General features: G+C 43.1%; 1 protein-coding gene across 3 annotated transcripts in view; it reads left to right on the top strand.

Annotated features, from left to right (window-relative positions):
- Pus1 (Pseudouridine synthase 1) overlaps positions 1-12,045 on the top strand; it is a 54,177-nt gene that overhangs the window by 16,324 nt on the left and 25,808 nt on the right. For all 3 annotated transcript variants that reach the window (XM_070531300.1, XM_065433130.1, XM_065433129.1), the window contains exons 2-3: positions 4,037-4,204; positions 4,329-4,417. In XM_070531300.1, the coding sequence (XP_070387401.1) occupies positions 4,112-4,204; positions 4,329-4,417 (182 nt within the window). In that variant the 5' untranslated portion in view covers positions 4,037-4,111. The remainder of the gene's footprint in view (positions 1-4,036; positions 4,205-4,328; positions 4,418-12,045) is intronic.

Raw genomic sequence — 12,045 nt, 5'->3', positions numbered from 1 at the left:
TTTTCACGGAAATGTTATTGGAATGCTGGATCGCGAAACTCGTGTGTGCGATGGCGTACGGGTGAATGCACGTGTCCACACGGGTAGAAAACACGTACGGGTTCCCGGCGTGTTATAAAATAACGTTTTCCGCATCGTGGAACAATAAGGCTACCTGCGTCGGCAAAGTTTTCTGCCTCTTGCTTGCGGCATGCATGTAGAATGAAACCTGTTAGAATTGTAGTCAAGCTAACGCAGTGTTAACGCACTCTTACACGAGTGGTTTTTCATCGTTCAATTATTTTCGTGGATGCCAATAACGATCTGCTCTCTTATAGCGACCTCGTCTTCGCGCCAGTACAGTTAATATTAAATGCAGTACAGCACGTCTGTTAATACGAAGACACGTAGACGTAGCCTACAAGCTTACTCACCGGATCTTGGCAGGAGAACATGTTCGACGCACAGCAGAGCGCTGGCTCCGATCATGGGGACAATTTGAACTTGGTCACTTGAGTAGAGCGTATTTGACTGGTTTCAGAGCGCCTCTGCAGCGCTTCGAAGGTCGTGTAATACAGCAGTTAAGCATTACTGAGAGCTTACGTAGGTGGGCACAAATAGAGATAATGAAGCCTGATTGGCATTATTTGACCCATTTATTCTCGTCATAACATGACTGTTGTCTGACACAACTTGTGCACAAACAGAACGCACCCTGAAATGGCAAATTGAACATGCCAGTACACTGACCACTGAACGAACTTACAGTACCAAGAGGGACTGCGTAATTTCTTGCACCTAATTGGCTGGCTAAGACAGCTTTCAGGTCAAATAAGTTCGAAAATGAAGCTAACCTTGAGACAAATTTCCATCAGAAATTTGTGGTGCTGTGATTCATACGGCAAGCATGTATATCCTGGTGAGCCTTAAGAACGAGATTATTTGTTAGGTGCTATTTAAGCTGACTGAAATAAACACTTCTGAAGAAAGTAGCCAGTAGCAATGATCCACAAAGCTTGGCTATGAAAAAGGTTAAGAAAGAGAAAAGTGGTGATACTTGACAGCAGCACAAAGCTACGGAGGAAACCCATGCAATTTCTCAGAAAGAAAGCGTGGCAGTTGAATAAACATCAATCCTTGTTCGCGGGTCAAACCTGGGACCAAAGACTTTCCAGGGCGGGTGCTCTATCATCGGAACTAGCCCTGAAGCTACCGGATTTCAAAGAGACTGAATTGGCAACTCAAAGCACAGGGAAACTGAATGTGGCAGATGAGTTCTAAAAAAATCCACGAGGGAAAAAAATTTGTTGGTTCATGCTACTGTTGGATGGATGACAATTTTGCCCTTTCATAAAAGTTCCTTCACCTTATGGGTTTCTTTGGAACTGAATGTCCATTCTCAAAAATGTTGCCTTGAGATAAAATGCAATTGCCGATTTGCAACATAGTGAGTGCCACATGGTGTTTTCTAACCACATACGCTTGTTCACAGGCAGCATTTCTCCCTCTGCGTCCCTCCCTTGCCCTCCAGGGAGGAAATGAAAGCACAAAAGCTTTTTAAAAATTGGTGTGAAAATTCCAGACCCTCATAGTTACCCACACCCGCAGGCTCTGGCAAAGTGGAGGAACGTGCCGAGTTCGCCGGTGGTATAGGGGAAGATGTTGAATGGGAACTATAGTTCATTCTGCTTGTCTGTGGTCGAGGTTACGTGGTTAGAAATGCCATTGCTTGCACATGCACAGCAACATTTTTGCAAATGGTCAATTATGAACTCTTACAGCGGTTCCTCTTGCACAACGAAGCAGTTAACAGTATGCAAGCATGACTTTTAATGTCAGGTGGCCGCATAGCTCTGCTTCGATAGTATTAGATTTATTGACAGGTCTTAACTGGTACCTTGAAGGGGCCATGAAATACCTTCCAGGAAAGATATGGAACGGCATTATAATGAGAGCACTTGTTGGCAATCAAGTGTTGCCCCCGCAATGCCATTCTTGCTTTCCCCTCATTTTCATTGTTCCTTTACAGTGTGGAAAAATGTGTGCCAGTCTATAGTGATGCGCATCAGGCCCCTTCTGGCTACACATAATTGTGCTGAGTGTTCATATTGGTACTGAACACCTATGAAGTGCTGAAGTGCTAAGATTTTTTTCGTTTCAGGAGGCCTTGCTACAGCTGTTGAGCCATAGTTGGCTGACATTTAATCCAGCATGTGTTTCCTGTTAAACAAGTTGACCTACCATGAACCACAAGTGGAAATGCACCAGTAAAGTGTACATGACGAATATGTTGGTCCATGTTAAAATGGCTCCACAATGCATGGAAGAAATCGAGGTCGTGGGTGCAATCTCTGCTGCAACAGCCACATATTGATGGGGGCAAATTGGAAAAATGCTTGTGTGCTTAGATGTAGGTGATGTTATAGAACCCCAGGGGGTAGAAATTAATCCCAAATCCCCCACTATGTGCCTTGTAATCATATGAGGCACGTAAAACCTCAGTTTTGTTGCTTGTATAGAATGCATGGACCTGAAAGGCACCCAAGTATGCACACACAAGCAGACAGATGAAGACAAACTTTTGTGATGACAGTGCTGTTTGCCAAGAAGTAGGCTGCTTCACAACTTGAATGATGACTGCTCTTTGAGATGCGGGGTGAAAAGTCGTCTTGCCACTTTTGGCTAATGAATATTATCTTTTATTCAGCAAAATCAAGTTGAAAAATAATCGCATTGCTAAGTACCTTTAGTAAAAACAGGGGCACTAGTAGTAACAATGTGTACCCGCCGTGGTTTCTTAGTGGCTATAGCGTTGTGCTGCTAAGCACGAGGTCGCGGGATCAAATCCTGGCCATGGTGGCCACATTTCAATGGTGAAATGCACACATGCCTGTGTACCATAAATTGGGTGCATGTTAAATAACCCCAGGTTGTCGAAATTAATCCGGACACCCCCGTTATGGTGTGCCTCATAATCGGATCATGGTTTTGACATGTAAAACCCCAGAATTTATTTTAATGAACAATGTGTAAATTCAGCTAGTAATCATGCTTTTTTTCTGTGCCCATATAAGCATTAAACATAGCAGGAATTTAAAAAAGTTGTATGAAAGGGCAGGTTGTTTGTTGTTTCTTGAGCAATTTTATAGGCTCTCTGTTGTGTACATGGGAATAATTTTGGGCTTAGGTGCTAATGACAACAATGTCTATCTAGTAACGAAGCAGGTTTATTTAACACGTCCACAAAGTTTTGCAGGGACCCTTCAGCATGAATGTTCATGCTTCTGTGAAGTATTAAAGGGGCCCTGAACCACTCTTTATCAAAGTGGAGAAAGGAATTTGAAGTGAAAATACGCTATTTGAAAAATACTTTGCCACAAAAAGTACTTCAATGCATTCAGCAGAAGCAGAGTTATGGGAAATCAAACGCGGCCTCCGCTCTGCTCCCGTTCCTTCTTCAATGCACAAGGCATTGAAGAAGGAACGAAGAAGAATAGGCTACGGCATAGTGGGGAATGCTCACAATGCTCCACCTTCTAAATGTTACAGTTCAAATTTCATTTTGGATGTTAACGTAGATGCCAAAGCTTCCGCCTTTGGTGCCTACGACACGCTAAACATATGCCAAACGTGGTTCTCCTCAGTGCGCCGCAGTGCGCTCAGCCAGTGGACTCGTGGTGGCACCCCGGAGCGGCAGCAGTATCTAAGCCATGTAGCCGACTGCAGCTTGATGTCGGCTATTGGCCAATGGCAGCTGTTTAAGCGAATGATGAAATAAAGCACCCGATAATGAAATAAAGCGCCCAGAAGAGAGTGAGGGCAGTAGCTTCTGTTGAAATGAGAGCATTTGAGAGAAAGCTTCACACAGCGCTTATGACAGCAAAACTTGGCTGAGATGTTCACAGCAGCGTATGCTACCCACGGATTGTTCACCAAGCCCGAGGGACAGTTCAGGACCAGTTTAAAGGACACTTGCAACTCAGTTTAGATGGGCAGTTGTGTTATTAATAGATAGAGTTCTGTTATGGTTGGCTGATTAAGATGCTCTAATTTGCAGGGGACACTGCGGCACCTTTTAGGCTTGGCATTTGGGAAGAAAGAATCGGTTAGGTGGCCCTTCATAACCAGCATCATGTCAGAACTGCAGAACATCATAGAAAAGAAACATGCATTGGATGACAATGGTGAAGAAAAAGATGCCAAGCGGCTGAAGTCAGATAGTGAGGTATTGTTGCTTTGTCTTTATGGTCTACAAATTTTTTGCTTTTACATGAAATTGATAATTACTCCTCTATCCTGTACTGTGTTCTGAGTTACAAACCATATGTTTCTTTTCTTGTTCACCCAAGGCACAAAATGCAGAATTCCTAAGAGTGAGGGCAAAGAAGATGGCCTTGTGTATGTGTTACAATGGAAAGGACTATCTAGGAATGCAAAGGTAACTACTGTATTCGAGCAAATTACCTATGGCATACACTAATGGATTTGCACCCATGTATACTACTTTCATTATTTGCATCAGACAGTGCATGTACTTTGAAGCTGACACATTTTGTTGAGCTACTTGGTGGGTCATGATAATGAACTAACACTTGAGACAAGGACACAGCAAGAATATGCAGCACTAGGTTTGCAAGCTATCTCAGATTTGGTGGGACAGTCCTGGCTTTTGATTAAATGGGATCCCAAGTCCTGATTCGACCTATTGGGACAGCCAAATGTTCCGACTTTTAAATTCTTTTTTTTTTCTTTTTACAGTGAAAGCTATGTATGACCAACTTTGCATAATTTTTTCGGCCTCCGGCAACAGAAACGAACTTAGCGATTTCTAACGAAGCCATGCAGGTGCAGTGCGGTGGTGCAGATATCAAAATGCGGAACAGATTAGAACGCTTGCCGTAAACAATACTGTGACGTCAACGTTATGGCAGTATATAAGCAGGAGAGATATCAGCGTTAAAAACAGCTGCCGTATCAATGGGGCGCACATGTATAGTTTGTACACCCGAAGAACAACATGCGTACGAGGAGCACCGGAGCGAACAGCAACGAGAATGTAAACATCGGCGGCGTGAAACGAACACCGACTAAGAATGTTCCCGCGATGCTGAATGAAAACGACAATCCCGAGCCCGGACACCTCCGAACAAGCAACGACGCCGGACACGCAACGCAAAAAATGACAACCATTCCACTCCGCGAAGATGGATTGGCAGCTAAAGCACTTTGCTTTTCGTTTCAGAGCTTTGACTGTCATCATCTTTAGCTGCCTCTTCATCTTCACATAGTTGAATGGTTGTCATTTTTGACTGATTAACAATCGATAGATAATTTCCTTTTTATGCCTGACAGCTTGGTTACGCAGTCTTCTCTTTTGTCGTCTGTTGCATTGTCATAACTGCAAAGGCGTTTTTGTAGAGGTGAGTGAATATTAACATTCTTGAATATCAATTTAATATGAATAGTAAGTGTCAAATATCGAATAGTCAAAAGCATACTCATATATTTAGAGCAGGAATATTTATTTTCGCATAAGTAGGTACCATACCTCTAGTGACTAGTGCAAAAAGACAGCGAACTATTTAGGAAGACGGATCAGTTTTATACATAGGATCCCTAATTGTTATTAAACAGAACTGCATGAATATCCTCTCTGTATAATTTAGAGCATGATTGCACACAAGCCTCTCAAGAATAAATGGCTGCATAATGACTAACATTTAGTGCTGATACCATTTTATGTGAGTGTCGTTCAAGTAAACAGATGCTTCACTTGCTTTTTATTGTGACGCTTTTTGTCTTGTCTGGTTCTCCGTGTACCTTGTGGCGATCCCATGAAGGCAGAAGCTTGGCTCTTTCTGGATGCATAAGTTGTTCCGGCAAAAGTGAATTTTGACTTGTGCTCGAAGAACTTTTGCAGTTGTCATATCGTACTGTGGAGCTGCTTGAGCCGCTTTCTTCAGCAATATCGTCGTTGCAATGCATATTCAAACCATTCTCTTCACTGAACAGATCTCTGTAGCCTCCAGGCTGCAAATAGTGGAAATCCGAAATTTCTATCAACTGCAAGGGTCCCAGAAAACTGGAAGAATGCAAACATTATACTAATCCACAAAAAGGGAGACATTAAAGAACTCAAAAATTATAGGCCTATTAGCTTACTCCCAGTATTATATAAAATATTTACCAAAATAATCTCCAATAGGATAAGGGCAACACTGGACTTTAATCAACCAAGGGAACAGGCGGGCTTCGGGAAAGGATTCTCTACAATGGATCACATCCTTGTCATTAATTAGGTTATCAAGAAATCCGCAGAGTACAATAAGCCTCTTTATATGGCTTTAATAGATTACGAAAAAGCATTTGATTCAGTAGAGATACCAGCAGTCATAGAGGCATTGCATAATCAAGGAGTACAGACCGCTTATGTCAACACCCTAGAAAATATCTACAGAGATTCCATAGCCATCACAATTCTACACAAAGAAAGTAGGAAGATACCTATAAAGAAAGGGGTCAGACAAGGAGATACAATTTCTCCAATGCTATTCATTGTGTGCTTAGATGAAATATTCAAGCTATTAAACTGGGAAGGTTTGGAAGTAAAGGTTGACGGCGAATACCTCAGCCACCTTCGGTTTGCCGATGACATTGTTCTATTCAGCAACACTGCAAACGAATTACAACGAATGATTGAGGACCTTAACAGAGAGAGTGTAAGAGTGGGGCTGAAGATTAATATGCAGAAGACAAAGATAATGATGGACAACCGGGCAAAGGAACAAGAATTCAGGATCGCAAATCAGCCTCTAGAGTCTGTGAAGGAGTATGTTTACCTAGGTTAACTAATCACAGGGAGCCCTGACCATGAGAATGAAATTCACAGAAGAATAAAAATGGGTTGGATCGCATACGGCAGACATCATGAGCTCCTTATTGGAAGCTTACCGTTATCATTGAAAAGGCATACAGTCAGTGCATTTTACCGGTGCTGATATAGGAGGCAGAGACTTGGAGACTGACAAAGAAACTTGAGAACAAATTAAGGACTGTGCAAAGAGTGATGGAACGAAGAATGCTAGGCATAACCTTAAGAGACAGAAAGAGAGTGGTTTGGATCAGAGAGCAAACGGGTATAGACAATATTCTAATAGACATTAAGAGAAAAATTGGCTTTGGGCAGGTCACGTAATGCGCAGATTAGATAACCGTTCGACCATTAGGGTGACAGAGAAGGGAAGCACAGTAGAGGACGACAGAAGACTAGGTGGTGCGATGAAATCAGGAAATTTGCGGGTGTTAGTTGGAATTGGCTGGCGCAGGACAGGGGTAATTGTAGACCGCGGGGAGAGGCCTTCATCCTGCAGTGGACATAAAATAGGCTGATTATAATTATTATTATTATTATTTTTTTTTCTTGAAGGCAAGGCTGAGAATTCGCGTTATGGCTTATGTGTGAGTAGGGGAGTAAGGAGTAAGTAAGTAACTTACAGTGTGTGCAGTCATAGACAAATTGTTGGCCTCCTGCCTTTTCACATCGGCTTCTTGTTGTTGCTTCTGGCATTCAGCAACAATGAGTTGCACCTGGCTTCCCTCATAAATCGTAGAAATGGCTTCCTTTCGCAATCGTCAAGGTACTTTCTTTTCGTGTAGTGGGCCATTCCCTTTATGTTTGCTGCAGTACTTATCAAAAATTAGATGCTGCTCGAAATGTCGCACACATATTTTGTCTTTTGCTCTAAGCAGTCGCTTACTTTCAGGAATTTTCTGTCGCGACTGCTGCAGCAGTGCGGATTAGATGGTGCTGTGAACAGAGAAGACTTCTCCCATCCTTTGCCACATCCGGATTCATAGCAGGGCACAAAACACTTCAGGAATTAATTTTCTGTTGTTCCGCTTGTTCAAGCACCAGTATCAACAGACTTTGTTCTCTCAGGCATGATTAAACATACCGCACACAAAGTAAACAAAGTGCCAAACACAAACAGTGCGTAGCACATAATCTTCACTTTCGCATTGATGTTCCGACATCAAAAACGGTGTACTTCTGCTGTACCTTTTCGTACCACTTTATTTTTTGTCTGCTTTCTCTAGGGAAATGTGGAAATGCTTTGCATACATGCAGAAAAAGCAGAGGAATGTGTTTGCTTGCATTTTTTATTTATGTGCTCATAATTTTTTGCTTGATCGCTGTCGAATGGAGATGCCATGGTTCCGAGCTTGTACTAGACGACAAGCTCGATGCACGCCGCCCCCGCCATTCTTCGCCACTATAGCGCATGCGCATATGGAAGAAACCTGTAAAAAGGTTTCCACATGTCTTAGCAGACGGCTCTGCGCAAGAGGGTGTTCAGCCGGGCTCGGAAAAAGAGACAGCATGTGCAAATACTAGGAAGTGGAGTGGAGGGTGAGAGCAAAGAAGTGAACTAGACATCCGGTGTCCCCATTTCATGATTTGTCCTGAGTGAATGTGTTGCATGGCAATGGAGTTGGCGCTCCTGTCTATCTTACTCCGTGGCTGTGAGAGACAAATTTAGGGACTGCGCCTATGTACTGTTGAGGAGGACACGTTTAGGCCCATTTGTTCCTAGCCGAGCTCCACTACGTAACCGCATATAAATATTCCGGAATAAGCTCTCCCTCCTCCATTTGTCTTTCGTGGTATAGTGGTCACAGCACCGCACTCGTGATTGGAAGATCCATAGTTTGAATGCATGTTTGATTGACTTCTCCACTTTTTCTTCTTTTAAATTTGCATTATTATATTATTTCCCCATTTCACTTCTTCAGCAGTTGTTGTTTACCTATGCTTCAACACCAGGCCTGATGTGTAGAGTTCCTCCAGTGACCTGGCGCTAAGCGTGGAGTGGGGGGGCTTAGTTTACTGTGAATTTGTTATACGTTACTGTGAATTTGTTGTATATTATGCTTCCCCATAACAAACTGTTGACCGCTGTGATCTGGTTCAAATGGAAGTTAGGTGCCTGTTCTCACATAGTGCACATTTCTATTTGCTAGGGACGAACGGAGCAAAGTGTGACCTCCTCTGTAGTACCTTGGCGCAATCCCCATTAGGCAAAGGTGGTGCAGCTCTTGCTTGTCTATGCCCTTGACAAAACGGAAATATGTGTTGCAACATCCAGTTAGATGTCAATGACGGAAACTAAAAATTATATTATGATGCCAAGTCTGCTGCTCATGAGTGCCATTTAAGGTACATGTGTCTCATCCAGGTGACGGCAGCTTGACATCTTTTAAGTACCTAACTACTAATTTGAAAGTAGGGCATTTTCTGGTTCCAAACACTGACATCACTTGCCTTATACATGTTCACTTATACATCTTAGTGCACTTACTTTGAATAGTGGCACAGGTGAGGACACATGGAATGAAGCTACAGCGCGAGCTTGTCTCTAATGCTGCCTTAACTCATATTCATGTTCTGTGTAACTTGCTTCACTAGTGTAGGTGAGACCACTTATGATGGCTCTACTTATAGCGAATGATACATATAGTTTGCCTGCACCCTCCTTAGTGGCTATTGGCCTCGAGCTCCACCACTGGAAAAGCTGGTGCCACCGTCGGCGTGACGTGCTATTAGGGATCACGTGGACATAGCGGCCGTGTCGGCTGCTTCGGGAGCGCCGAAGCGAGCTGAAAAGGAGAGTTTAAATTCCCTCGTACGCTGCGGTCCTCATTTAGTGGCGAGATTTTCCCGCTTCAAGTGTCTCCTTTACAACGCTTGAAAGCACTGCAATAGGTAGTGGCTGCCTTTGAAGGCGCGCAACATGGTAGGCTACTGCTCGGTGCAGCATTGCCGTACGTACCCAACGGAGCCCGGTGTCAGCCTTATTCACACGTAGCCGCAGGACAAGCTGCATGAACCTTGGCTCGCAAAACATAAAACCAGCAAACAGTCATTGGCTACAACTCGGGTATGCAGCAAGCACAGACGCGAGGAAGATTTCTGTTATGGCGCCGGGTCTGTGATCTTCCGCAAAATGCACACTGAGACGCTCGCCCGACTAATGTCATGACGGTTTGGTCGATGAACTTGTCGATGCTATAGATGCTGGCAAGTTTACTGGAGTGGAAAGGGAGCGTAAGAAGCACATTATAAAAAAGTATGACATAAGGTCATGTTTGTGTTATGAATTAATGCACTGTATCACAAAAAAGAGGCAGCGAGAAATCGCACGCTGAGAACACCGATAAACATTCAGTGCGACGCAACTCCAGAAATAATATTGAAATGTCTAAGAATTTAGAAGAAAAAAAAAAAAAGATTCGTCGTGACGGCACATCCCCGTAGGTGTCGAAGTCTCTACAATGAAATTATTTTTGAACAGCTCTGATAGCTCCCACGCAACAGTGGTTGCTTGTATACTGTCAAATGCTCATATTCTGCGGCCTAAAGCTCATGGCACGGTGCGAAAACGCGCACGCGGCGAAAGCGAAACAATGCGCAGACAAGCATGCAGACGTGCAGTCGGTCGCTGCGAATCTGTGCGATCGCTGCATTGAGACTTCATTCTATTAGGCTCCATTTAGTTATACAAACACTATAAGGACATATTTCACATACTCTGCTCTCAGTGTTTGCCTGCCTTTCACGCAAGAAGCCGGTTTGGGAGACTCCATGGCGGCGACCGCGCGCAGTGGCGTTCACTGTACGTATTCGGTAAAGAGATAGTGTCTGTAAACGATTCTGTGCTTTCAGTTTGCCCAAGATTATTATTTAGACAATAAAAAAGTTCTCTTGTTTCGAAAGTACTTACAGACATGTCCAGGAGAGCTCGCGTGTGGTGTTTTCTGTGAGCACTGACAGCAAAACCTATGAGGAGCGCACCGCATGATCCCTCATACTACGCTAGCGAGGCGCTTCCGATAGAGGGCGACTCTGTAACTCCTTGCCTCCAATAGTGTTGCACTGCTGAGCATGAGGTCGTTTGTTCGATCCTAGTTGTGGTGGCTGCATTCCCATAGGGGTGGAATGCTAGAATGCTTATTGAAATGAATGCACATTGAAAGAACCCCAGTGGTCATAATTAATCTGGAGCCCTTCACGTTCACATCCCTCATAACCCATTGTGAAGTTTCATGACATTTGACCCCGCAATTTAAAAAAAGATAGTTTGCATGCAAGCAATGACACCGTCTCAGAATGGGTATATACAGACATAAGAAGTTTGATATGAATGCGCAAGACCTCCGTACTTGCCCGGGAAAGCGACATTTGGTTTCATGTGCCTTGTTTCCTCCTCAGCTCTTGGATTTTGCTCAACCACTGGACAGTGCATGAGGTCAGATTAATCTAACCAGATGTGAAAACATAAACAGTGCAGCCGTGCAGTTAGCACTTTAAGATTTTGCCTTATTCTCGCTATAGTCACATGTGTTTCTCTTTGCGGAACTATGTGCCAAAGTACTTGGCTGGCAAACACTGTCAGTTCACCACTTTACTCTGCAGTGTATAAAGGATCATACACCAGGTTCTTCATTGACCTCAAGAAGAAAGGCTGTGGAGTTCTCAGTGAAAATTACTATTGTAAGCAACTTTGTTTAGCCCATAAAAAAAAAAAAACTTATCTTTTAAGGAAATTTCAGTTTGCTAAACCTTCTGCATTGTTTTTACAAAGCAATCGGTCTGCACCAGAGCCCTTAGTGATGACCATTTGGCTTCACTGAATATTCCAGAAGCCATGGTTATTGTGTCCACTTTCAATAACAGTTGTGTGACCAAAGTGTCTTTAGGTGAACTTTAAAATAAATAAAAATTCAGTCATTGGCGATATCAAAACATAATAAAGTAATCGTGTGTGATGCTCAGGTTTTCAATAAGTGACCTTGCCTGTACTTGGTGTCATTTTATATGTGATGTGATAAAGATATTAGACTACGACAGCACAGGTAAATACTGTGGTATTTTATGGGTTTCCTTTAATGTATAACACTGCACATTTGGGGACCATAAACCAACTTTTATTGCTCAATTGGTTATTATAGAAACAAGGTTGAGCACACTTTCTTAAAGAGTCATCTTTAAAAAAGGCAGTTGTTGAA

Source organism: Dermacentor albipictus, chromosome 1, assembly GCF_038994185.2.
Source record: "Dermacentor albipictus isolate Rhodes 1998 colony chromosome 1, USDA_Dalb.pri_finalv2, whole genome shotgun sequence".
NCBI classification, from domain to species: Eukaryota; Metazoa; Arthropoda; class Arachnida; order Ixodida; family Ixodidae; genus Dermacentor; species Dermacentor albipictus.
This window is presented reverse-complemented; position numbering and strand designations above follow the sequence as displayed.